Source organism: Chiloscyllium plagiosum, unplaced genomic scaffold (genome assembly GCF_037043375.1).
Source record: "Chiloscyllium plagiosum isolate Xiang-an unplaced genomic scaffold, Cpla_swu_hap1 HiC_scaffold_53X, whole genome shotgun sequence".
Classification (NCBI taxonomy): Eukaryota; Metazoa; Chordata; class Chondrichthyes; order Orectolobiformes; family Hemiscylliidae; genus Chiloscyllium; species Chiloscyllium plagiosum.
In genome coordinates this window covers 14,898,822-14,921,808 of record NW_028270191.1, presented here as the reverse complement: position 1 = coordinate 14,921,808, position 22,987 = coordinate 14,898,822, and the positions used below count along the sequence as shown (strand labels likewise).

Genomic DNA, 22,987 nt, shown 5'->3' with positions numbered 1-22,987 from the left:
ATGTGCTTTGAATTTGTATGGAGAGATGGGAAGCAACATTTGAGGAAGATGCTAGGCAAGAATAACCTAGAGAAGTACTTCCCAAACTGTTTCCTAATATGACCCAATTGGGGGAAATAGTTTCTGCTGGAATTAAATCTATTGTAAACTCAAGTGGCTAAATTTTTCTTCAGTTACAATTGCATCAAAGATGGGGCTCTCTCCCACACTTGCTCTGCCTGCCCTTGTAATGGTTGGAAAGCAATTTTAATTTTCTAGCTTTCAATTATTTTGGTCCAATGTGGTGTATTACCACAGAATTCGGTTTTGAATTTTAGCAGGTTCACTGTGGCATTTTTTTTTTCAACCATATAAGGTAATGTATTTGTGGAGTTTTTTTTGCAGTGAAATGCAGGAGGTTGGTAAGCTGTAGAAAATGATCCTGATGAATGAATGAATTAGTAATACACCACCTGTGTTTTCAGATCCTGGTGCTGCAGCTGTTTCTTGGTGTTCTGTTTCTCCTGTGTCTCCATGTATGTGTATCCACTCAGACAGTCCAACTGAGCAAGAATTTCTTGACCAGCCTTTCTGTGGTACAAGATTTGGTTTCATATTGTCTCTGTTTTTTCTCCCCTCCCCTCGCCCCTTATGTTTCATACTCTGTCTCTGTACGCCGGGAAGTCTGGGAAGTGGGACCTTTTGCTTGTAAGTGTTGCACCAGTTGGAGTCAGTAGTCCAACACTTTCCCTGATTTATCTCTGTCTGCAGCTACCTATGCTTTGCATGGTTTTATATCATCATTAGAATGCTCCACTTATCCATCATTTCCCCTTTTTCACTTTGCATGGTATTAACAACCTGAAATAAAGGCACCCTAACCAATTACCAATGTACTGTGCAATATAAGGAAGCTATTATTGCCAGTAAATAACTTTGTGTTCTCTGCCTCTGCTCTACCTCTGCCTCAACCAGCTGCCAGATATTCCAGCTCTAGACCATGAAAGGCACTGTCAATATACTCTCCTGCACAGGCTTTAACTGCAGGGGATGTTTTACTTGCTGGACTTGATCATCCATTTAACAAAGAATTGATACTCTGTGATTTTCCCCTGGGTCTCCTAGTAATTCTGGTTGCTGGTGTGGTGTTTCAGGTTTGAACCTTGGTTTATGCTGTTATTGGTGTTTCATTTGAGGCTCAAGTGAAGCAGTTCTGCTCAGTGAGCAGTGAAGGAAAGTTGGTATTCTTGAAGATGAACAACTTGAGAGGTGACCACAGCATTTAAAATGTTAGGATTGACTGGCGAAATGGGGTCATGCCTCTTCTGTTTAGAAAGTAGAACAAAAGGATCTTCGTATTTGAAGGAATCTGTTAAATGAATTTGTAGCAGGGTGAAGAGAGTATGAAAAGTGAAGCATGTCCCTGAAGACTACGTGAAGGATCGATTGTGAGCACTTGCCTAGAAGAAAGGCAGTGAGAGGGGGGATGCTGCTGATGAAAAGGGCAGGAGGTTGAAGAAAAGATTCTGCATCTGACAAAGTAAAGCCAAATGTTACCGTCAATCCCATCATTACATCACTAGGTTCAGTATATTTAAGTTGTGGAGATCGCCAATGTAAAGGTGCACAAATATATTCTGGAGTGTCGAAGCAAATAGGCACACAGAAGGTGGTGTAGGCCATTCAGCCCCTTGAGCCTGTTCCCAATTCGGTGAGATCGTGGCTGATCTGTGGCCTAGCGCCATATACCAGCCTTTAGCCCATATCCCTTAAATCTAAAAATAGATTTTTTTTTTGTTAAAGCTAACAACTGATTGTGCATTCATTGCTGTTTGTGGAAGAGGGTTCCAAACATCTAATGTTCTTGTGTATAGAATTTATAAATTGATTCTCTTTATTTTTGGTTCTTACAGCCACATCTTGGCAATTAGCTCTGTTCTGTCCCAAGTTGCACAGCACCTTCCAAACATGTGACCTGTGCCGTCTGGAAGGGCAAAATCTGTATGTGATTCCCCTCCAAGCCACTCACCGTCCTGATTTGGAAATATATTACTGTTGCTTCTGTTTCGCTTGGTCAGAGTCCTGGATTTCTTTTTCTATTGGCATTGTGGGTATACCTACAACTCTTGGACTGCAGTGGTTCAAGATGGCAGCTCACCAACCACTTCAAGGGGCAATTAGGGACACCCATCCCATGTATGAACTTTGGGAATTAAACCCAAGATTTTGCTGTGATTTTTATTTCCAGTGACAATGGTACTGCTTTTGTTAAGACTCATGCACTGTTTCTTTATGTGTCAGTTATTTGTTTTGGTGTTGAAACGCTATTGTGCTGCCACCATTGGGTGGGATTTGCACAAATAGACATGAGCTGGTCAATGAACTGGTTTGCTGCTTTTAATTTTGCCAAAAGAAATTTTCTCCATAAAGCTCTGGGGAAAACTAAGGCTTCTGAAATTTTGTATCTTTTGAGGGTTTTTTTGGTATTTAAATGGGTTTATTCACCTGTAAACTTTAATTTTTCTGGTATCTGCTAAATGTTATTGCTAACAAGTGTGACATCGACATTTTTTCCCCCTATTTAAAATAATATTTACTTCTGCCAGTCCAAATATTTACTGACTGGGTGGTAGAGAGAAAAATGTCCATGACTGTAATTTACCATTTTTTGTCTGAGGGGATGGGTCTCCCTTTTAATTAATTCCCAGATCCCTGGCTGCATAGTCCAGGTGGATCAATAGCCCTAATCCCCCCCCTCTCCTTTTGGATAGAGGGTGATAACAGTCCAGCTGTCAGAGGCTCAGAAGCTGCCATCTTGCTGGTCAAATGCGTCTACTCCTCATTCATAATGTTGTTCTTCATTCTGGACTCAATATTGACCTGCATTTCTGAAACTTAAAAATGCAAATTATACTGTATTCATGAATCAAACTCTCTAGCTCTTTGTAAAGAATGTTTTATTTCTAAAGGTGGATTATATCCCAGCTGTTGTCTGCCAGGGTTGCTCAGCTTCTGTCTTCAGTATTTTTCGACGTTGTTTTTATCTTATCAAATATAGTTTGGTGCTTGTTGCATGCCACATGCCTTTTTGGATGAGCAGATTTGTGTGAAAGCCTTTTGGTAAATTGGTAGACTATTGGGTGTTGGGTATTTTGAGAATTCTTCCTGTAATTTAAAATTATCAAAAATTGTTATACATTGCATGCTTTACATTCAAAACAAACTTTGAATATTTATACATATTGATGGCAGCGTTTACCTCTGTCCTAAGCAATTGGGATTCAATTCATCCAAGTTCTTTCCTGAAATGTCCTTTTTTTTGTTTGAGTTGTGGTTTCCTGAGGAGGTGGGATTTGCGCCATTGTCTTTTATTTCATGGTTATTTAAAAGATAACAACATGGAGTTAAACTGTCGTGTGCTGCGAATAATTTCAATTTGGTACCAGCCAACTTGACGTGCATGTTTTAGAAGCAGGATTATTGAGAACGAAACTATTTATGTCAGTGGGGGAGGAACCATTGCCCAGAACCAGAACTTTTGCACTCTAGTTAGCTTTTAAAATGCAATTCTGGGGATGCTGACTCTGGAGTTTGATTTCTCCTTTGACTGGTTTTACAGCTCCACCCACTGAGTTATTTGGGAATTGCAGCAGTGAAGTTTTAAAATAAATTACCACAGCCATATAGTTCACTGTATCTGGTGCTCCTTATGTAGTCATCGCTACATCAGAGACACCAAACGTAAACTCGGGACACGTTTCATCGAGCATCTCAGCCGGGCCAGCAGGGGCTGACCTGTCATTGTGTCCATTTTAATTCCCTTTTCCACTCCCTTTCCAACATGACCATCCTCGGCCTCCTCCATTGTCACAGCGAATCAGACCGCAGATTGGAGGAACAACACCTCATCTACCGCCTGGACAGCCTGCACCCTGGAGGACTCAACATTTGAGTTCTCAGATTTCAAATATTCTCCCTTCCCATCCTCTGACTCCCTTTCCAGCCCCTCCTTCTTCTCCCTTCCAATCCTCTGACTGACCCTTCCTTCCAGCTACCAACTAGATTCATACCTCCCATCGACCTACCAGGTTGTACCCTCTACTTGTCTTCACCTATACCCACCACCATCCTGCCCTCCAACCCCCTTTACCTGCAGCTCCCCCACCACACCCACCCCGAAGCCCTGAAGAAGGGTTACACCTGAAACGTTGACTTCTCTACCTCCTGATGCTGCCTGGCTTGCTGAGTTTTTCCAGCCTCTTGCTTGACCAACTTGGATTCCAGCATCTGCAGTCATTTTGTCTATATATTAGTCACAGCCCACCAACAGGCACCTCTCTACATTGCTTAAGAGTTTGCTGATTTTTCTGGAGCCTTATAACCTGAATTAAAGGGAATTTTGAGTTACAAACTGCTCACTGTCTCATGTTGCCGGAAAAAAAACTAAATATGACTTACAAGAACATCAGAGCCAGAAGTACAAATTGGCCATTCAGCTCGTTGTCTGCTGCACCATTGGCTAAGATCCTGGCTGATCTACCTTCACTCCCTTTTTCTGTACTGTCCCCATATCCCTGTAATTCTTTCAGACCCAAAAATCGATTGATCTTTGTTTTGAGTGTGCTGAGCTATTGGTCAAAAACTCTAAAGATTCACAACTTTCTTCCCTTCAGTTTGAGATGTCTGACTGCTTAGTCTGGAGACAGAGGAGAGGTTATGCAAAAGGAAAAGGAAATATTCCCAGGGTGTATTGCACTGGGACCTCTGGCAGCTTGTTACAAAGTATCCCTGGCAGAAGTGCAGGCATAAGGCATCCCCTCCAGTCTTTGGCTGACATCTGCAGGGTGTGGGCGGATGAGTCACTTTCGACTTGACAGCCCTATGTCCGTGAGAGAGAGCATTATGCCTTTGGGCCTTGGTGCCTGACGTGGTTGCTTTGCAACCACCAGCAATGGTTCAGGATCATTACCCTTGAGGGAAAGGGAGCAAAGTCAAAATTTAAAATGGAAACAGCTGTTGGAGTTTGAAGCCCTCTTTAGCAATGGAGAATTTGTGGTGCACTGGTAGTGTCCATACCCCTGGACCAGGATGCTTGGGTTCAAGTTCCACTCGCTCTATAGTTGTAACGTCTCTTCATTCGGGAAGATAGATCGTGAAAAAATGTATAAACTTTGCAAAATTTGGCAGCACAATTTGTCTCTCCCAGGGCATCAACAGTTCACTTCTCAATGAATGATTCGAAAGGAGCCGCAAGTTGACTGCTCTGGTGCCCAAATGTATTTAGTGGAAGAGTTCCCCTTTTTGTTTAAGGTGTTAGAATTGTGTTCACCATCCTATAGCCTAGTCAGAAAGCTAAAAGATGATTTTTGAGATGGTCTCACTATTGGTTTTTCTTCTTTCTGAATGCTGCACTTGAAAGAAATGTGTTAATTTTAATTACCATCTCGAATGAGACAATCTAACCACTGCCCCATGCTATTCGTGGACATTACCATCACTGAATTTCCCTGCTATCAACATCTTTGGTGTTACCGTTGACCAGAAACTCAACTGCGTAAACACTGGTTACTACAACAGGTCAGAGGCTAGGAATATTGCAGCAAGTAACTAACCTTCTGAAAACCACCTTTTCAAACACGTGACCACTTCCATCTAGAAAGACAAAGGTAGCAGATATGGGAGCACCACCACCTTCAAGTTCCCCTCCAAGCCACTCAGTTGGAAATATATCGCCGTTCTTTCACTGTCACTGTGGGACTGCAGTGGTTCAAGAAAACAGCACACCTTCTCGGGAGGCGGCGGCAACAAGGGACAGGCCAGCGATGCCCATGTCTCATTAATTATTTTCTTAAAGTTTTGTTTGTTGCATGTTTTATTAGAAGTCAGTTGCAGTGAGGGGGGCTGAATTAATGTTGAGAATAGCTCAGCTCTTTGAAGTAAGACTTGATAGCTCCTACAAGATTCCTTTGTCTCATCCGCACTTGCCAATTCCAACAGAAGAATTACAAGTTGAACGTCAAAGTTTAATTTTGGTTTTCGGTTGTACAACGTTTTAAGGGTCCTATTAATGACCCTTTTAATTGACTTGTGGGTAGTTGTCACTTCGTAGCATTTTGAGTTCGGACTCCAATTTCTTGTGCAATTACGTACAAAGACATTTCACCCTGTCCAAAAATTTTTTTCTTTCCCTTTTTTGGCTTTAACGACGTCACTTTGCATAGCTAACCTCTTGCAGACTGCTAACACGAGAATTCATGTAGTGATTTACTGACATGCTGCTTTTTTTTAATTAATCCATGGGTGGTGGTCTGGAGCTAATGGCTAGTTTCAAAGAGTGGATGCAAACCGCTTCAAAACTCATATTCCACTCTGCAGAGTTCCTGATCTCCGTCACAGCCTGATGTGCAATCTCCACAGGCATCCACTGTCTTCTGCTTGGGCCTGACCGACCAAAGGAACTCTAAGAAGCATGGCAGCTTCTTATTTGTCAGCCCAGTTAACCTGAGAAAAGCTCAGTTTTGCAGAAGTACATTAATGGAAATTAAATTTGCAGTTCTTGCCTTCTGAATTTAGCAGCTAGGCACTTGTGAAATCTGGGAAGTGGGAACTGAGGGGAAACCTTTTTCCTTATCAGTGTTGCGAGGTTTTATTTTATTTTATTTTTCTTCTGAAGTGAGCTTTGAGTTAAGTTGCCTGCCTTTTGAACTTTTGAAGGTTGTGAACCATTTCCAAGGACAAATGTCAACCTCCTTCATAATGCTGGTTCCATGAAGGGCCTTTCTTGTTTCTCTCTTCTGGGGAAGAAAACACCTCACTTTAAGTTTTGTTTAGCATCTTCCCAGCATGAACCCACTGCGATCAGAAACTCTGTCTTGTTAGAGAATTGATCCAGGCCACAACCTTGAGCCTGTGTGGTGCTGAAGCCAGGTAACCTAACACTCCACCTAACATCAATACTATTATCACTGTACCAAGTGGAGCAGCAGGCTTTTGAGTCAAATGACAAGTTGTTTTTCATGATGCGCAATTCTAGTTTTGTAAATGACACTGATGGATGAAAAGGCAAAATGTGTACCTGCCTGTGTAAATGTTAATTCATTTTTCTCTCCACTCCAGGTCTCTAAGGATGATCGCAGTGACATTGAGAGTAGCTCCGACGATGATGATTCTATGACCAACGGCACGAGAAGTCATCAGCACAATCCCTTGAAAGGAGCCAACAGTACGAATGGGACCAATGGCCACCTAACCACTGGAGCATGGGCAGGAGACCATGAGTTTGCATGAACTGTGGAACATGGATTAGGCACAGACAGGACAGCTTCATGGAAAACAACCAAGCACTGGACAGTTTTTTTTAAATTAAAAAATAAACTGGGTGTTGCTGCATGGGGTCTGAGACAGGCTGCCTGCTCAGTAACTTACACCTGCAAAGCGCACAGGTGTTTTTCCTTTATTCTCAGTGAGTGTGCTTTAGCAAGATGAGAAATTGAAATGCAGCTTTAAATGGGAATGGATGGAGCTAGACCTGAGTTTCCTCTAGACCCATCTTATTCCATTTAACAGCCTGCAGTGCTTTAAATGGGTTTTGTGCAATTTGTCGAATTGCTAAAGGTGTGGTTTACATTTCAGGCCTGTGTTTTTTGTCGTGTTTCCTCATTCTATATTTTGGCTCTCATTGGCACAAAGAGGTGGAGACCAGAGAGGGAAAGAACACAAATTCGAAACCAAGGAGATTGTGTAATCCGTCTTGGGTGCTGGTGGGACTTCAAAGGCAGGCAGGCAGGTAAAACCAGTCACTTCAGGTGGAAAAAGTATTGCTGGAGTGGTGCTTGAATTCTCACCAAATCTGGCATCTTAGGGAATTTTCTATAAAGGAATTGAGTAATCTGTAAACCCAAAGAATCAGGAGTTATGGGCACTGTCCAAATTGTCTTTTATTTGTGGTGTCATTTCACTATCGACCTAAGTGGTGAAGCACAACTTTGTATTAAAACACTAGGTTCTGGCTGGCAAGCGAGTGTGTGCGCATATGTGTTGTAAACCCTCTTTCAACATTGGACATTTGAAGGAGAGATCTTTTCCCATTCATCTGTTATGTGGTATTTTGTGTTTCAAGTTAACTTTACTTTGTATGAAAACAGAAACAATTTCATTTTTAGCAATGTAGTTTGTGAAACCAAAAGGCAGCTACCATGATGCTGATATTGGGCAGTCTACAGCTGCCAGATTCCATTTGCCATTTATTGGGAGTGCTGGTTTTTCTGCAGCAGTGTATTGATAATTCCTTGTTTGGAGGCATAAAAATAAAGCAATCCTCTGACCTCCATTGTTCCCATTTCAACTTTTATGAATGGGAGAGGGTTTGAAAACTAATTTCTCTCTGACCACCTAGTAATGGTTCAGTGTTATAAATAATAATTGTTTAATTGCTCTCTTATACTAAGGTAGAGATTGTCAATCTTTTTGAGCTGGTGAGGTTCCAGTGAAATTTAAATCTCCATGAGTAAAAGTTTTTTTTTAACTTCTATTTTTTAAATCGCCTTCCAAAGTAATCCATTCATGCCTTTTTTAAAGAGGAAATGTGGGCAATGCTTTAACCTAATTCTGGGTTTTGTAATCTTGTTGCTCCCTGGAAGACTGCTTTTAAGCTACATTTCCTGCAAGTTGCTGTTAACTTAATGGTTTGAATGAGAATTTGTGAAAACTGTTCCAAAAGGTTTGTTTACAAGTTGCAGAGTTTGTCTTTTTAAACCTGAGAACTTTTTTGTGGTCTGCAGTAGTTCCAGGTATGCAAGCTGTTTTCTTGAAAGGAAAAGATTGTCTTGACCTGTGGTTCTGTGGCGATCATAGTGGTCTCCCTGACAGGTTCAATGTAAATACTGGTTCAAGGAAGATTTAAGACATTTTGTTTTAAGTGAGTTAAATTTCTGAGCCTTTTTAGATATTTGAAATGAAGATGTGTAAATTATATTGATGTAAAGCAAATACACAAAACAATGACATTTGACATAGTTCTCTTACTTTAAATTCAAAATTGGGCTCCGGAAGCCTTTTTTCAATTTGATGTGCCAGATTTAGATTTCTCCCCATCTTCAAAATGTTAACATTTTTGAGGTTAGAATCCTCTCTTAATTCTAGTATGCCCTCTTCTCACCTTTCCACCTTTTTACCACCCACCCACCCACCCAACCAACCCCCGCTCCCACCCCTGCCAAAAACACCCAAACAAGCTAGACTGCAGCTGTTAAATAGGAGAGTGAGTGTGTCTGACTCCTCACACTGCTGCTGCATTTTAGGAAGGATTAAGTGTATCTTCAAATGGTCAGTTTGCACCTGACCTTCAGAGTAGCCTTCATTCCACCATTCAACAATTTCTTCTGCCTTACTTCCCCTTCTAGCCTGGCTGACATTACCTAATTCAGCACAGCCCAGGAATTGTCAGGGCCTTGCTATCGATGACTTCAAGCTGCCAACACTTTACTGTCAAGACAGTAGCGAAGCCAACCTATGTTTTTGAGACTTTTTCTGTTGCCAGAGAAAATCTCCAACTCTGAAAGAGATCTTGAGTGAGCTTTCTTTCATGTTTTTTCCATTGTGATGAGGTGTTGAATATTAGTCTGAATGTTCTTTTATGTGACGAGTGTATTTTGCTCACTGAACATGGAGGGTTTGGAAGCATGAATGAGATGGCAAGGTATTATTGGTATTATGAGCCCTTTTCAGTAACCTCCCCAACTATCTCTGCTATTCTTATCTTGACCTTTTTGTCTTTGAAATACCGGATAGCACAATGTAAACATTTAGTGTCCCAACTTATTCAGCCACCAAACCTGCCATTTTGGGTCACTATTTTTCCAGTCTGTCATCTCGTCCTCCCTCCCCTGTAACATCATTCAAAATCAAGGAACTTTTGAGTGTTTGCAACTGTTATCAATGTCATTGGCAGTTGGGAAGTATGGGGTATTGCGCCTCTTCATCCCTCACCCCAGGAAGTGTGACACCACAGCCTGGTGACAACTTATCTCTTGGGTCTTGATTGAAGGCTGGTTGGTGGATTAACTTGAACCTGGTGCTGTGCATTACTGTTTGATACTCACTTGCTCTTAAATATAGGTCTGTAGCACAAGACTGGGTAAAAGTCTGAATTAAACTGGCAGTTATAAGCACTATTGAAAGGGATGTACTTGCGTTGTGTAAGTAATCTAAAGTCCTTGATACTTTATTGTAAACCTTGCCATTTGAGTTTAATTAGATCAATTTCACTGGAATCACTTACTTACAACTGTATATTTGTGCATATTGCTAAACATGACCAGAAAACTTAGATCTAAGTTTTGTTATCGTGTCGAAAGGGGTCAGACTAAATTTATGGTGTATGCCGGTTTGTTTCATCATGTAAAATGATGTAGTCGTGTATCTGCCACCGTTATTTTTCTTATCCCAAGTGGTCTATGCTCCATTTGTCACGAATACACCCAGATTTCAGAGATTTGAAATGTTAAACACCACTAAGAGCTCTCCCAATGAGTTGGCTATTTGGTTATGAAGTTTTAGGAGGGATTTTTATTTTTAAATTTATGTTGTTTAAAATGTTGGAGTGAATCTGGGCAGGATTTATCTTTAGAACTTGGTTTATGCAGCAACAATGGGTTTGTATCTTGGAAAACAAAGGAATGTTTTAAAATCAGATTTGTCTTCAGTGAGTTATGCTGTATTTCAACCCTCCAGATTGAGAATTTTTTAAAGGATGTGACATCATCCAGTTTGTCAATTTCTGGAATCCGCCTTAAGGACCTTTAATATGGAATGACCACAAAGGTGCCAGTTTGGACTTTTTTTTTCTATAGAAAATTTATTGGATACAGTAAATTCTATGCTATTTGATCTTTTGAACTATCTAAAATGCCTCTTTGTTTGGCAATGGCCTTGCTGACAAAATGGTAGAAGATTAAAGGAGAGAACCATGCTATCCTTTGTCATGACTTGGTCCTGTCCACTGGTTCCATTTGAATTTCTATTGAAGGCTGCACTTTAGTGTGGGGGTGTCTGTGTTCTGGCAGAAAGCATTTAAGATACACATATATAATCTTACCTGCCATCCCCATGTAAAGTCAGTGATTTTTATTTTCTTCTTACATGGCTTGGTCATCTGCCATTCAGGTTTACCAGTGTCACAAAGTGGTTCTTAACTAATTTTAACATCCATGTACAGGGTAGAAAAGGAATTCACTGAAGTACAGATGTTCCCGCTAGTTTTAGGATAGCTTAGCTTAGTGGAAAAAGTTAAAAGACTGTAGTGTAGTTGAGGGTATTTGAATACTATAATGAAGTATGCGTTTGATAATTAAAAATTCCTGTTTGCCCTGATGATGACATCGGAACTGAATTGTGACAAGCTACAGCGTTAGACCCTAAAATGGACTCTGCAGAAATGGTACAACAGTCTCTCAATGTCTACAGACTGTGGTATCCATCTTCAAAGTTTTTTGTTTAAGGAAAACAAAAAGCATTTTGTGTGAAATAACCACCTCAAAGCTTTCATTTCTTCTCAGGCAGTTTAGACACCAAATTGATTGATTTATCAATGCAAAAGCAGCCTTGTAAAATGACTGTATTGTCATTTGTTTTGGAAAAAGTTCAGCCAGAGAAGACTGAGCACTTATCGCATATCTAATTCAAGCCTGGCTACAGTTCCTAAACAATCCCACTCTGTCCTAAGCTTTTAAAGTAGATTCATCAAACACAAAGGTTGCATCCAGTTCAGAAGTCTGCTGTAGCAGATCTGACTTTAAGCTACCACAACCAGAAGCCTCCCCTCTGAGGAAAAGGACATTTTAGTCCAAGCAATCGTTTTGAAGGAAGAATAGTCTTGAATACATATTTATTCTTGCCCTTTAACTCTCTACTGTCACCACCCTGTCAAATCCCATCTCCAGTCTGGGGAGGGAAGTGGTATTGCAGGCTGTGAAAGATGATGCAACAATTTCAAATGTGTGCCTTTTGACTTTATAGTCTTTTTGTGTTTTTGTGAAATGCTGATTGTTGTAAAAGAAAGAAATACCTGAGTTAAAGGAAATGATTGTGTCACTTAACTAATTCTGTGATAGGAAAGAAAACCAAATCTGAATTACTGTCTTTGTTCTCTTTTGGACTCCACCTGAGCCATATTTTTGAACTTTAGCCTCAATCTCTGCCAGCCATTATATTCTTATACATTTTTTTTTCTTTTTTATTGTCTGGAAATTATGTTCATGGGAAATTTTCCAATATTCAAGCAGTCATTTGCCAAGCTTACTGACACACATGATGTCAGCAAGTGTATGTATTTGTGTTGCGACCCAAGCAGTTGCATGTTGAATTTTACAGTGAGAAGCTCAGTATCTTGTTGTATCTTCTACCCAAGTTTCCTCAGCACTCCTTCAATATGATGCCCTTCTAATTGGCGTGATACTTTCTCATTTGTTACTACATGCCAGTTGGTGATGTCTTGCTCTGCTGTCTAGTCAACTTGTCCACTGTGTGACTCTTGTCATTTTTCTTTAGCTTATTTGGAGACAAGAGTTGGGGTGGGGGTAAGTGGCAGAAGAGAGGTACTCCCATATTATCCAAATTTACTTCCTGGTCCAGAAATTCTCTCACCACATTTTAATTCTGGGCATGACCTAGCACTAGTGCTGTGCCACTCTTGTGCCTACACTATTGACATTAAGTCATTATGTATGTAGAATGAATTTGATCCGAGTGTTTCTGGATTACACTGGCTCAAATGCTGTGTAATATATGTGCGGGATGGAATTGGGACCAATGGATCCTCTGGCTGTGCTGGAGATCATTAAAATACAATAGCATTGATTTTCAAAATTGCAAACTGGATATCATTTTAACTAAAGTGACCTTGTGTAACATTGCTTTATTAAAATATTTACGATTTAAATCAATTGTTTGAATAGACTTGTGTTTTTTATGCTTAGCCAGTCATAATACAGAAATGGCAGTTGTGTCCAGTTATCATTCATACCTTTACATGATGTCATTTACCTCCTGGTGATGGTTTGATATCATTTTAGTTGTGCTGTTTCCTAATTAGTTGACTAGGGTTTAGCACTGAATAAACAAGCAGCGATTATATTCCAATCATTGATTTTTTTTTTCTCTCTCTCTCTCTCTCTCTCTCTCTCTCTCTCTGTGGAGTCCAGTATCATGGCAGCAATGATGCCCCATGTTCTCTGGCATTTAGAGTTTGCCATGAGGTGCCAGAAATTTAAAGAAAAGAAAAATTATTCTGGAATGTAAAGAATTATTCTTTTTTCCTTTTAAAGAAACCCTGAAGATGCAGTAGATGGACATTATAAGCTGCTATGGAACTGAGCCATGCATCAGAGTGCTTCTCCCCCCCCCCCGTTCAATCACTGGTCAATAGGGTCTTAACTAATCTTGTCGGGTGGAGGAGGGAAGGAAAGGGTACAACTGATCTTTTCTGCCTTCTGGGCTACAAAGGAGACCAGCTAGTGTTTCAATTTGTCGAATTACTACTGTAGTGTAAGGTTTAAGTAGTTCTTTAATGCAATGGTTGTGTTCTTGTGCAACTCTGGATTACAGAAAAATTGCACTTGACATTGCAAACACTAAGTTTTAAATGTTCAAGCTTTAGAAACAGTGCCCCCAATTTGACAATCTCATTACAGTACATTTGTTTTAACGAAATGCATGTTATAGCAGAATGACCTGTAACAGATGGTGGGCAGATGTGAAAAGCTGTACCCCAGCAAAGGTTTTGCCACTGCTTTTGAGTGATAGCAAGAACACCCACCATCATCCTGGAGTGTTTGCATCGCATGGGGGCAATGCTAATTTGCTGAGAGCATGTTGAGTACACATTGTAGAAAATATCTTATCAGATGGCAAGATAATTGAAGTGATCACCTATAAAACTGGTGCCTGAACTGACTGGGGGAATCAAAAGCCAATGAAAGCTTTTGAGGTTGTTCTGGTTGGATGAGGCATCCAATGTCTTGGTTTGTTTTCATGTTTAACTGTTTAGCATTACTGTAGAAAGTTATTTCGCAGTTTTACTGTGCATTTTTTCTCAAACCTTGCAACATGGTTCCTGAAGTCCCAACCAGCTTATCACAAGAGGCAGCATAGTCAGAAACACTTGAGTGATTTTGATGAGTAGCTTTAGTGATACGAGTGAGTTAGGGAAGGAGGACAATTGTAGTAATAATCAGAAATAAATAGTCTTTCATTTTAAATCAATGCATCAATTTCTGTTGATATAGACTTTGTGAAATGACAAGTTATGGATGTATTTGGTGGAGGTTTTTCTGTTTGTTGTTAATTCAATGTGTTTTTTACTGGATACACTGCAATAAAAGTGTCACTAAATATTTGTATTGAATGGTGCTATTTCATTTTCTCACCATTTAACTGAAATTCCATTGAGATTTTATATTTTGAGGCCCAGTTACTGCAAATTGGGACATCGGAACTGAATTGTCACTGTTCAACTACTTCTTTCCATGAAATGTCAAGACTTGATTCAATTTTAATGTAGCGCTCATAAGGATTTGGCTCCAAATGGGACATTGCTGCCTCAGTTTTCAACCCACTAGGGTCCTGACCCCAGCCCCCACCACCATTAAAGGGCAACTGGAGCTGATAGAAGTGCACCTCAAAGAAGTCTACAGTGAGAATGAAAGGAGAATTTTTAATGTTCAAAGTCAATTACAAGACTTGGTTACTGATTGCTTCAATATCAATACTTTGCTAATGTACATTTCTTGATGCAAATTTAGTTTGTATGTGCATCAATGCCAATGTTTTCACAAGAACAGTAACAGGGCCTATGTTTGTCCCAGTTATCTACACATCTTCCTTCATCATTGGGTCCTGGAGCAGTACTTGAACCCAGAATCTCTGGTTCATAGGCAGGATGCTACCCATTGTTACAAATCCTGTGTGTGGAAAGGTTGCCAAATACATGTTCTGCACCATCCTGACACTGAACTCGATTACCTGGGTTACTGGGTTAAAAAAGCAACTGACTATTGAAGGAAATGGCTTTTCAAATGTGAAAAATCAAGGCTGAAATTCAGTTTTCTGGTTTGGAGGAGCCAGAAACTCAAAACTTAAACGAGTGGGCAATGTTACACATACAATCCATTGGAAAATTTTCAAGCAACTATTAAAGAGGAGGATTAAGACTACTAGGAAAACTTGATTCTAGTAGTCACATAATATTAAATAGCATTCATTTTTGTCACAACAGTTGCTTCTGCAGTCTGATGTAGAGACTGCTATTAGTCCTTTATCATTTCATTGACTTGGTCTTCAGCTGCTGCCTTTAAAGCCTTTTGTCTCTGGAAGTAGCGGTAGGCACGGGCACTACACAGATAACCACCATATATTGTCAGTAATATCATTGATCCAGAGAACATTCTGTACCCAATATCTGCAAGCCTCTTGGAGGACACCATTGTGGCAGATCTGAAACACAAATTTTTTATTAAATAAAAAAACTTGCATTTCTGTAGCACCTTTTTACAATCTCAGGCATCTAAACACCTTACACTGCTTGGGAGCTGATGAAGTACTTCAGTGACTGTGCCCCTAACCAAGCTGTTCCTGTACAGTTACAGCACTGGCATTTACCCAACAATATGGAAAATTGCCCAGTTTATATGCTGTACACAATAAGGTCAAATTGAACCTGGCCACTTACTACCCTATCAGTCAACTCTCATTCACCAGTAAAGTGATGGAGGAGATAATCATCAGTGCTGTTGAGCAGCTTAACAACATATCTGTTTCACTAACACTCAGTTTGGGATCCACCAGGGGGACACAGCTCCTGATCCAAACAGCCTTGATCCACAAGGGGCTGAATTCCAGGGGTGAGAGTGACATGACTCCAGCTAAGACACAGTGGTTGTGGGAGTGCTGGCAGAGGTGGAGCTCGTAATCAAGATCCTGGAGCCCATAAGAAGTGGAGGCCACCTTTGAAGGGAATGTAAAGACTAGCTCTTGGATTAATATCTTGCATTATATTCTGTGTTTCAAGATGATACTGGAGTGTGGCAATACAAAACATCACTTTTTACTCTTTGTATACACGTGACAGACAAACAAACATCTAACTGAAGGACAGCAAGTTCCGTTCCAAGCTACTCACCATCCTGACTTGGAAATGTATCACAGTTCCTTCAGAGTCACTCGATCAAAGTTCTGCAACTCCAATCTAACAGGTTTAGCTACAACAAATGGACTGCTGTGGTTCAAACGCAGCAGTTCACCATTACCTTCTGAAGGACAACTAGGGATGGACAATAAATGCTGGACCAGCCAGTGATACCCATATCCTGTGAATATTTTTTAAAAAGTGATAAAGAAACTTCTAGAAAGAATGTTTCAGGATTAAGTACTCATCCTGGGAAAGGCTGCATGAATTTAGGCGCAATTTGTGTTGAATTAATTAAAAGTTTTTATCAATGTGGATAAAGCTGTTGATGTGTACACTGACTTCCAAAAGGCAAAATACAGTGCCACACCACAGACTTGTGAGCAAAATTGTACCTTACTGAAAAAAAGGGATCATAGCAACATAGATACAAAACTGGCTGAGTGGCAGTAATAGATTACTAGTTAATTGATTATTTTCAGGCTAGTGGAAAGTTTATAGTGGAACACCTTGAAGGTAAGTGTTGAGACCCTCACAATTAATAACTTAGACTGGTGTTTTGAAGACTTTTGAGGTTGTGAATCTTTGAATGATCCTAGTGGAGAGCGCAACTTAATTGACTGCTTCGTGAGTCTTGATTCCTGCTGCCTAAAAAGGTAGGCCCTCATCCTGCCCACCTTTTTAATCAACTGCCCCGTGAGGGAGATGGGGGGTGGTGGTAGGAGCGTTGAGGGATGGGTTGATGAAAAGAAGGGGAGATAGTAAACACGGCTGAACGATGGTTTCACTGACACTGCTGTACTCCCTCCGTACCGCACTGGAGTGTCTCCTCAATTGTTCCTGAAACACACAGCTTTCTGGGTCCAAATGTCCAAAATAAAAATTTAAGCCAAGACTGGCACTATGCAGGGAAAAGGATCTTACTGTAGAAGCAAACTGGTAGCCAGCTACCATTCCCTTGCATCTTTACCCCACCCAATTAAAAAGATACAGGCATATAGACTAGCTCCTGTTACTCAAGGATGGCACAACAACAAGCATAAGTCTAAATGATGGCAGCCTGACCAACAATAGCCATTACCTTTGCAATCACTTAAATGGCCAGGGACATAGACAGAAAGTGAAGAGATCATCAGCAATGCCAGATGAAAGCAAAGTACTGTAGCTACTTGAAATTTGGAAAAAGAGAATGCTGGAGAATCTGTCTGGTAGCATTTATGAAAAGAGAAAGAGTTAAAATTTCAAGCCTTCTTCAGCAATCGGTCCACTCTTCCTCTGCTCCCAATATCTCCCCAAAGCAACTGCCCATTCATTCAGAGAAGGTCTAACACCTGCCGGTTTACTTCCTCCCTCCTTCCAAGGTCTCAGACACACCTTCCTGGTTAAGCAGCGATTTACCTGCACTTCACACAATCTAGTCTACTGTGAGCAGCGAATACACTATGATCTCCTCTACATTGGGGAGACAATGGGCAGACTGGGCAACACCTACGTTCTGTTTGCAAAACGATCCAGAACTTCTGGTTGCCTACCAGTTTGGCCAACATCTTTCTCAGGCTTGTTACAGTGCTCTAGTGAAGCTCAGCACAAGCTGGAACACCACCTCATTGCCTGCTTCGGAACCTTGCAGCCTTCTGGACTTTCAGGTTCAATAACTTTAGGGCTTGAGCACCAAAGGGTCTGTTTCCATGCTGTGTGACTTTATGACCTTCTCCCATCTCCTTACCCCAATCCCCACACTCAGCCTTGTCATCACATGGTCTGCTACCACAAACAACCCATTGCCAGATACTAATGGTCCCTGTTAGCAGCTGTTGATTCCTCCAGGCTGACCTTTACCCATTCCTTTCTGTCCAACAGTTTTTTTTTCCTCTCTCTCTCTCGGCTCTATATCCATTTATTGCTTACTCCTCCCTCTTCCCCATCTTCAGCATACATACCAACCTTTTCCCAGCTACAATAATTTCAGAAGGAGGGTCACTGGACCTGGAATGTTAACAGATTTGAGCAGGATGACTATTCCAGGCAGCAGAGGTCTGCAGGTCAAAGCCGCAGAGAGTCAAGGCAAGAGTGAGGCCATGTTCTTTGGGAACTGGGCCAACTGATCCTTCATCTCCCTCACCTTACAGGGAAGGTGATGGTTTAGTGGTATTATTGCTGGACCGTTAATCCAGAGACCCAGATAATGTTCTGGGGACCTGGGTTCAAATCCTGCCATGGCAGATGGTGGAATTTAAATTCAAGTTTTACAAATCTGGAATTAAGAGACTAATGATGACCATGAATACACTGTTGATTGTCAGGAAAAACCCATCTGTTTCACTAATGTATTTTTAGGAAGGAAACTGCGGTGGGTCTGGAGTCGCATGTAGTCCAGACCTGGTGAGGATGGCAATGTGGTTGACTCTTAACTGCCCTCTAGACAATTGGGAATGGGCAATAATTGCTGCCCAGCCAGCGACACCCTCATCCCCATGAATGAATTTTTAAAAACCCATCAGGACAGATTATCTTAAGGAACTGGGAACATGGGGCTGTGCAAAATCTTGGGAGGAGCGCACTGCCAAGGTGAAGCGGAAACTGGTCTTTTGGGAGCACCGCTCCCTCTCCATTGCAGGTAAAAACCTTGCTATCAGGTGGAGGCACTGTTGTTTTATGTGGCACAGGTCTAGCCCATTCCCTGAAACTGTGCTGTTTCAGTCACGAGCCATCTTCCACTTCAGCTGGAGGTCTAAGATGGACCATGTCTGTGGGGACTCCATGTACAAAACTCTGGATAAGGGGAGGGGGGGTAGAGAATGTACCAGCATCACTGTCATCCTTTGTATGCAGCTGCATCAAACTGCATAAACCAATATGCAAACACCAATTGTCACTACGTACTGAAGTTCTACCTGTCCTTGGTGCCACAGAACACTCCCAAGTATTGGACTGTTCCATATCACCTGTCCTTCATGAAGAAATTTACAAAGAGAAACACCTTTGAGCCCAGACGGAATTTCACATTGGCCCCAAGGTCCCGTACTTCCCGCGGGAGCCTGTGCCCCACAATCTAAGCCACCTCCGGAATTTTAATTTTGTTCCCTTCCAGGGGGTAAAAAGGAGGGCCCTATATAGACTGCTGCTACACACCGTCCACCTCTTCTCCCTCATCCACCGTCCGGACACACCTTGGCATGCCCATTTGCCACCGGGCGGTGGGGATCCCCAGTGGAGGGCTCTCTACGCGGGAGTCCTCCCCCTTTCTCTCGGGGATCTGGGGTGGAGGGTGCTGCACGCAGCAGTCCCCTGCAACCGCAGATTGTGGTGGTTCACGGACTCCCAGCCCAACTGCTTGTTCTGTGGCGCTGTGGAGTCCGTGGACTACGTGTATATTGGGTGTGGGCGTTTGCACTCCCTTTTTGATTTTCTGAAAAACCTCCTCTGCTTTTGGTTGCACTTCAGTCCCACGCTCCTGATCTTCGGGCACCCGGTACGGAGGAGGGAGGGCAGGTCTGAAGACCTCCTCGTGGGTCTGCTCCTGGGCCTGGCCAAACTGGCCATAAACAGATCCAGGCAGCGGGCCGTGAAGGGGGTCGTTAGGGCTAACTACCTACCCCTCTTCCGCGGTTACGCTAGGGCCCGGGTGTCCTTGGAGAAGGAGCACGCGGTGTCCACCAACACCCTGGAGTTGTTCAGGGAGAGGTGGGTGCCACAGGGAGTGGAGTGCATTATTTCCCCCTCCAACTCTATTTTGATTTAGTCCCTATCCTCCCCTTGACTGTTCGATCACACAGCATTGCCCGTTGATGTGAAGGGCAGTGCTTGTCACTGGCCACCCGGGTGTTTTCCTATCTTCCTGGTGGTGGAAATTGAATAAAGATTTGTGCACTTTGTGTCTCTCACTGTGTCTCACACCTGCACACACACACCATGGGTGCTGGGGGAAAAAATAAGCACTACCGCAGTTAGTCGGTAGTGTGGGTGGGGGTTAAAAAAAAAGATAAGCAGGAGGGTATCGCCTTTTGATGTGAAGGGCACTAAAAAAAAAAGAAAAAAGAGAAACACCTTTGACCACCGGTTTGTCAGGAATTGGTCAGCATGTAGCATCCTTGAGACCCTGAGGAAAAAGGAGAGGATAGGTTCTGTCGTGTGGTTCCTAGAGCAGACTGTCAGAGTCATTTGGTAGAATGCCTCATCACCAGAAATGTCCATACAAGTACCAAGATGTTGCTTGGCTGGTGGTGAGAAGAGCACTAACTGTGAGATCCTTCATGTATACCTGGTCTGTCTGCGCACTGCATGCTGCCCTCTAAGCAGCTTGTGGGGGGGCAGGGGAGGTTTAAGAGATTGTCACACATCTCCTCCTTGAATGTTCCTGTGTAAAGGAAGTCTGTAAAAAGATGCAGTGGTTTTTGTCGAGATTCATCCTGAGCAACTCTGTGATGTGAGACTCTGTGCTCTTTGGTCTGTTCCCCGAGATGCACACAACATCAATTGCGCCTGGAGGACCATCAATTTGATGAAAGATGCTCTTTAGTCTTCCAATTTTGAGCAGACCAACAATAACAAGGAGTTGGCCCTAACTGAGTGACACATTCTAAGGTCCAGGATTATGTGCTGAGGACCACACTGAAGCTTGGGGCAGCTGTCACCAAGGCACAGTGGAGAAAGACCACTGTCTGAGGTCTTTCTGCTGAAGGTAAATAGGAGTTAATTCAGCTATCGGACCTTTCTGATGCCTCAAATGCATGTAAATATGGTCTTAAGTAAGAGGTGTCTTTGGTTTGTTTGGATAGAGTCAAATTCCAATGTTTGTTTGTTTGTTTCCTTGATATGCTACTGTACTGAACTGCGTTTGTGACTATGTGTTAAGATATCTTTTAGAAATATAGTTTTGAAGTTTAAAACAAAATTACTCTGCTTTCTCCATAGATGCTGCTAGACCTGCTGCGTTTCTCCAACACTTTCTGGTTTGATTTCAGCAAAGCCAACCTTGCTTTCACAGCCTGGCTGCTCGCTGAAGGGTGTTGAGGCCTCATTCGTTGCCTCCAACGCCGCTTTGTTCTGAGCTGATGGGTCTAGTGGAGGCGTTACCTCCAAATCCAGCCCGGGACCAGGTGAACGCGGTTCAACTTGTTAAATAAACGGCGCCATGGATGGCCTCGGAGTTTAGGCTTGACCCCCTGAGGTTCGACCCGCATTTCCAACAAGGCGGGTCTGCGTCCCAACCTCGACTTTCGCCGGGCCCGAAGGCCACAATTCTCGCTATCGCTTCCCCAGCACAGGATCAACCGCCAGACGCTGCTTTTGCCGCCTGAACGCAGAGAAAGTCGGTTTCCAAAGCCGAACTTTCCCCCGAATCACTAACTCACCGAGTCTCTGTCTCCGTGCTTCTCCGGCTCGAGCGGCGACCGTCGAGGACACAGGTCAAAGGTTACAGACCCTAACACCCGCTCTCCTTGCTGCTGTATATTTTAATTTTTAGATTCGAGGCGGCTCACCGTCGTTTTCTCGACGGTAAGAAACACTGGACCGAGCCAGCGACACACACCTCCTGCAAATCAAGTTTTTTAAAAAATTCGTACGTCAGCAGCCGGATTGGCAAGTTTTTATAGAGCCCAGGACCCAATCTAGATAAATTCGAAAAGGACGGAATAACAAGACCGATGTTAGATTGAAGGCGCTGACTGGTAGATATATTTTTAAATCAATATGTTCAGGCATACTTCTGGATCAGATGCTACTTGAACCTGGGTCACCTAGCTCAGACGCCATATTGGGAGTACCATGTATAATTCTGGTCGCCCTGTTATAACAGCATGTTATTAAACTGGAAAGGATGTAAAAAGATTTAGCAGGATGTACTGGAGGTTTTGAGTAATAAGGAGAGGCTGGGACTTTTTTTCCCTGGAATGTAGGAAGCTCGGGGATGATCTTATAGAGGTTTATAAAATAATGACCGGTATAAATAAGATGAATAGCCAAGGCCTTTTCCTCAGGATAGAGGAGTCCAGAACTAGAGGGCATAGGTTTAAGGTGAAAGTGGAAAGATTTAAAAGGGACCTAAGGGGCAACTTCTTTCACACAGAGGGTGGTGCCGTGTATGGAATGAGCTGACAGAGGAAGTAGAAGCAAATACAATTACAACATTTAAAACATATTTGGACAGGTACATGAAAGGAAGGGTTTAGAGGGATATGGGCCAAATGTAGGCAAATAGGACTAGTTCAGTTTAGGAAACCTGGTCAGCATGGATGAGTTCGGCCAAAGGTCTGTTTCCATGCTGTATGAATCCAGAAACGCTACCACTGCACCATTCCATTTTAATGGAGTTGGTTGAAATAGGGGCTGAAGGGAGATTTATGTGGATCTGAAATGCTACTGTAGATGTGACAGATGCTGCCACACCTGCTGAGTTTCTCCAGCAACTTCAGGTTTGTTTCAGATTTTCAGCATCTATGGTTCTTTGTTTTATAATTAATAAAGAGATAATAACTGGTGGCTTGAAACATTTTATTGCATTAAAAATCATTTTTCTTTATCTTCAGTGATGTCAAAGCAAACTACTAAATGTAATCATCCCAAACTGTAGTTTCATGATGCTGAAAAATTAATTGTGGAAAAAGTAGATTTTAAACACTTTTAAATCAACTCATGTCCCATACTGATGTTCAGAAATGATTAGATTACCTTACAGTGTGGAAACAGGCCCTTCGACAAGTTCACACCGACCCGCCGAAGTGCAACCCACCCATACCCCTACATTAACCCCTTACCTAACACTCGGGCTATTTTGCCTGGCCAATTCACCTTACCTGCACATCTTTGGACTGTGGGAGGAAACCG

General features: G+C 42.2%; 2 protein-coding genes across 3 annotated transcripts in view; one reads left to right on the top strand and one right to left on the bottom strand.

The window, feature by feature from the left end:
* Window positions 1-14,369, top strand: part of cers5 (ceramide synthase 5) — a 109,992-nt gene extending 95,623 nt beyond the window's left edge. The window contains exons 10-11 of one of the 2 annotated variants that reach the window (XM_043681999.2): window positions 664-687; window positions 7,096-14,369. In XM_043681999.2, the coding sequence (XP_043537934.1) occupies window positions 664-687; window positions 7,096-7,266 (195 nt within the window). In that variant the 3' untranslated portion in view covers window positions 7,267-14,369. The remainder of the gene's footprint in view (window positions 1-663; window positions 688-7,095) is intronic. The other variant, XM_043682000.2, reaches the window with a different exon arrangement.
* Window positions 14,370-14,669: 300 nt separating this feature from the next.
* On the bottom strand, window positions 14,670-21,886 carry cox14 (cytochrome c oxidase assembly factor COX14). The gene is made up of 2 exons (XM_043682001.2): window positions 21,514-21,886; window positions 14,670-15,468 (listed from the first exon to the last, which is right to left on the bottom strand). The coding sequence occupies exon 2, from the start codon at window positions 15,456-15,458 to the stop codon at window positions 15,282-15,284; it is 177 nt and encodes a 58-aa protein (XP_043537936.1). The 5' UTR covers window positions 15,459-15,468; window positions 21,514-21,886; the 3' UTR covers window positions 14,670-15,281.
* Window positions 21,887-22,987: the final 1,101 nt, after the last annotated feature.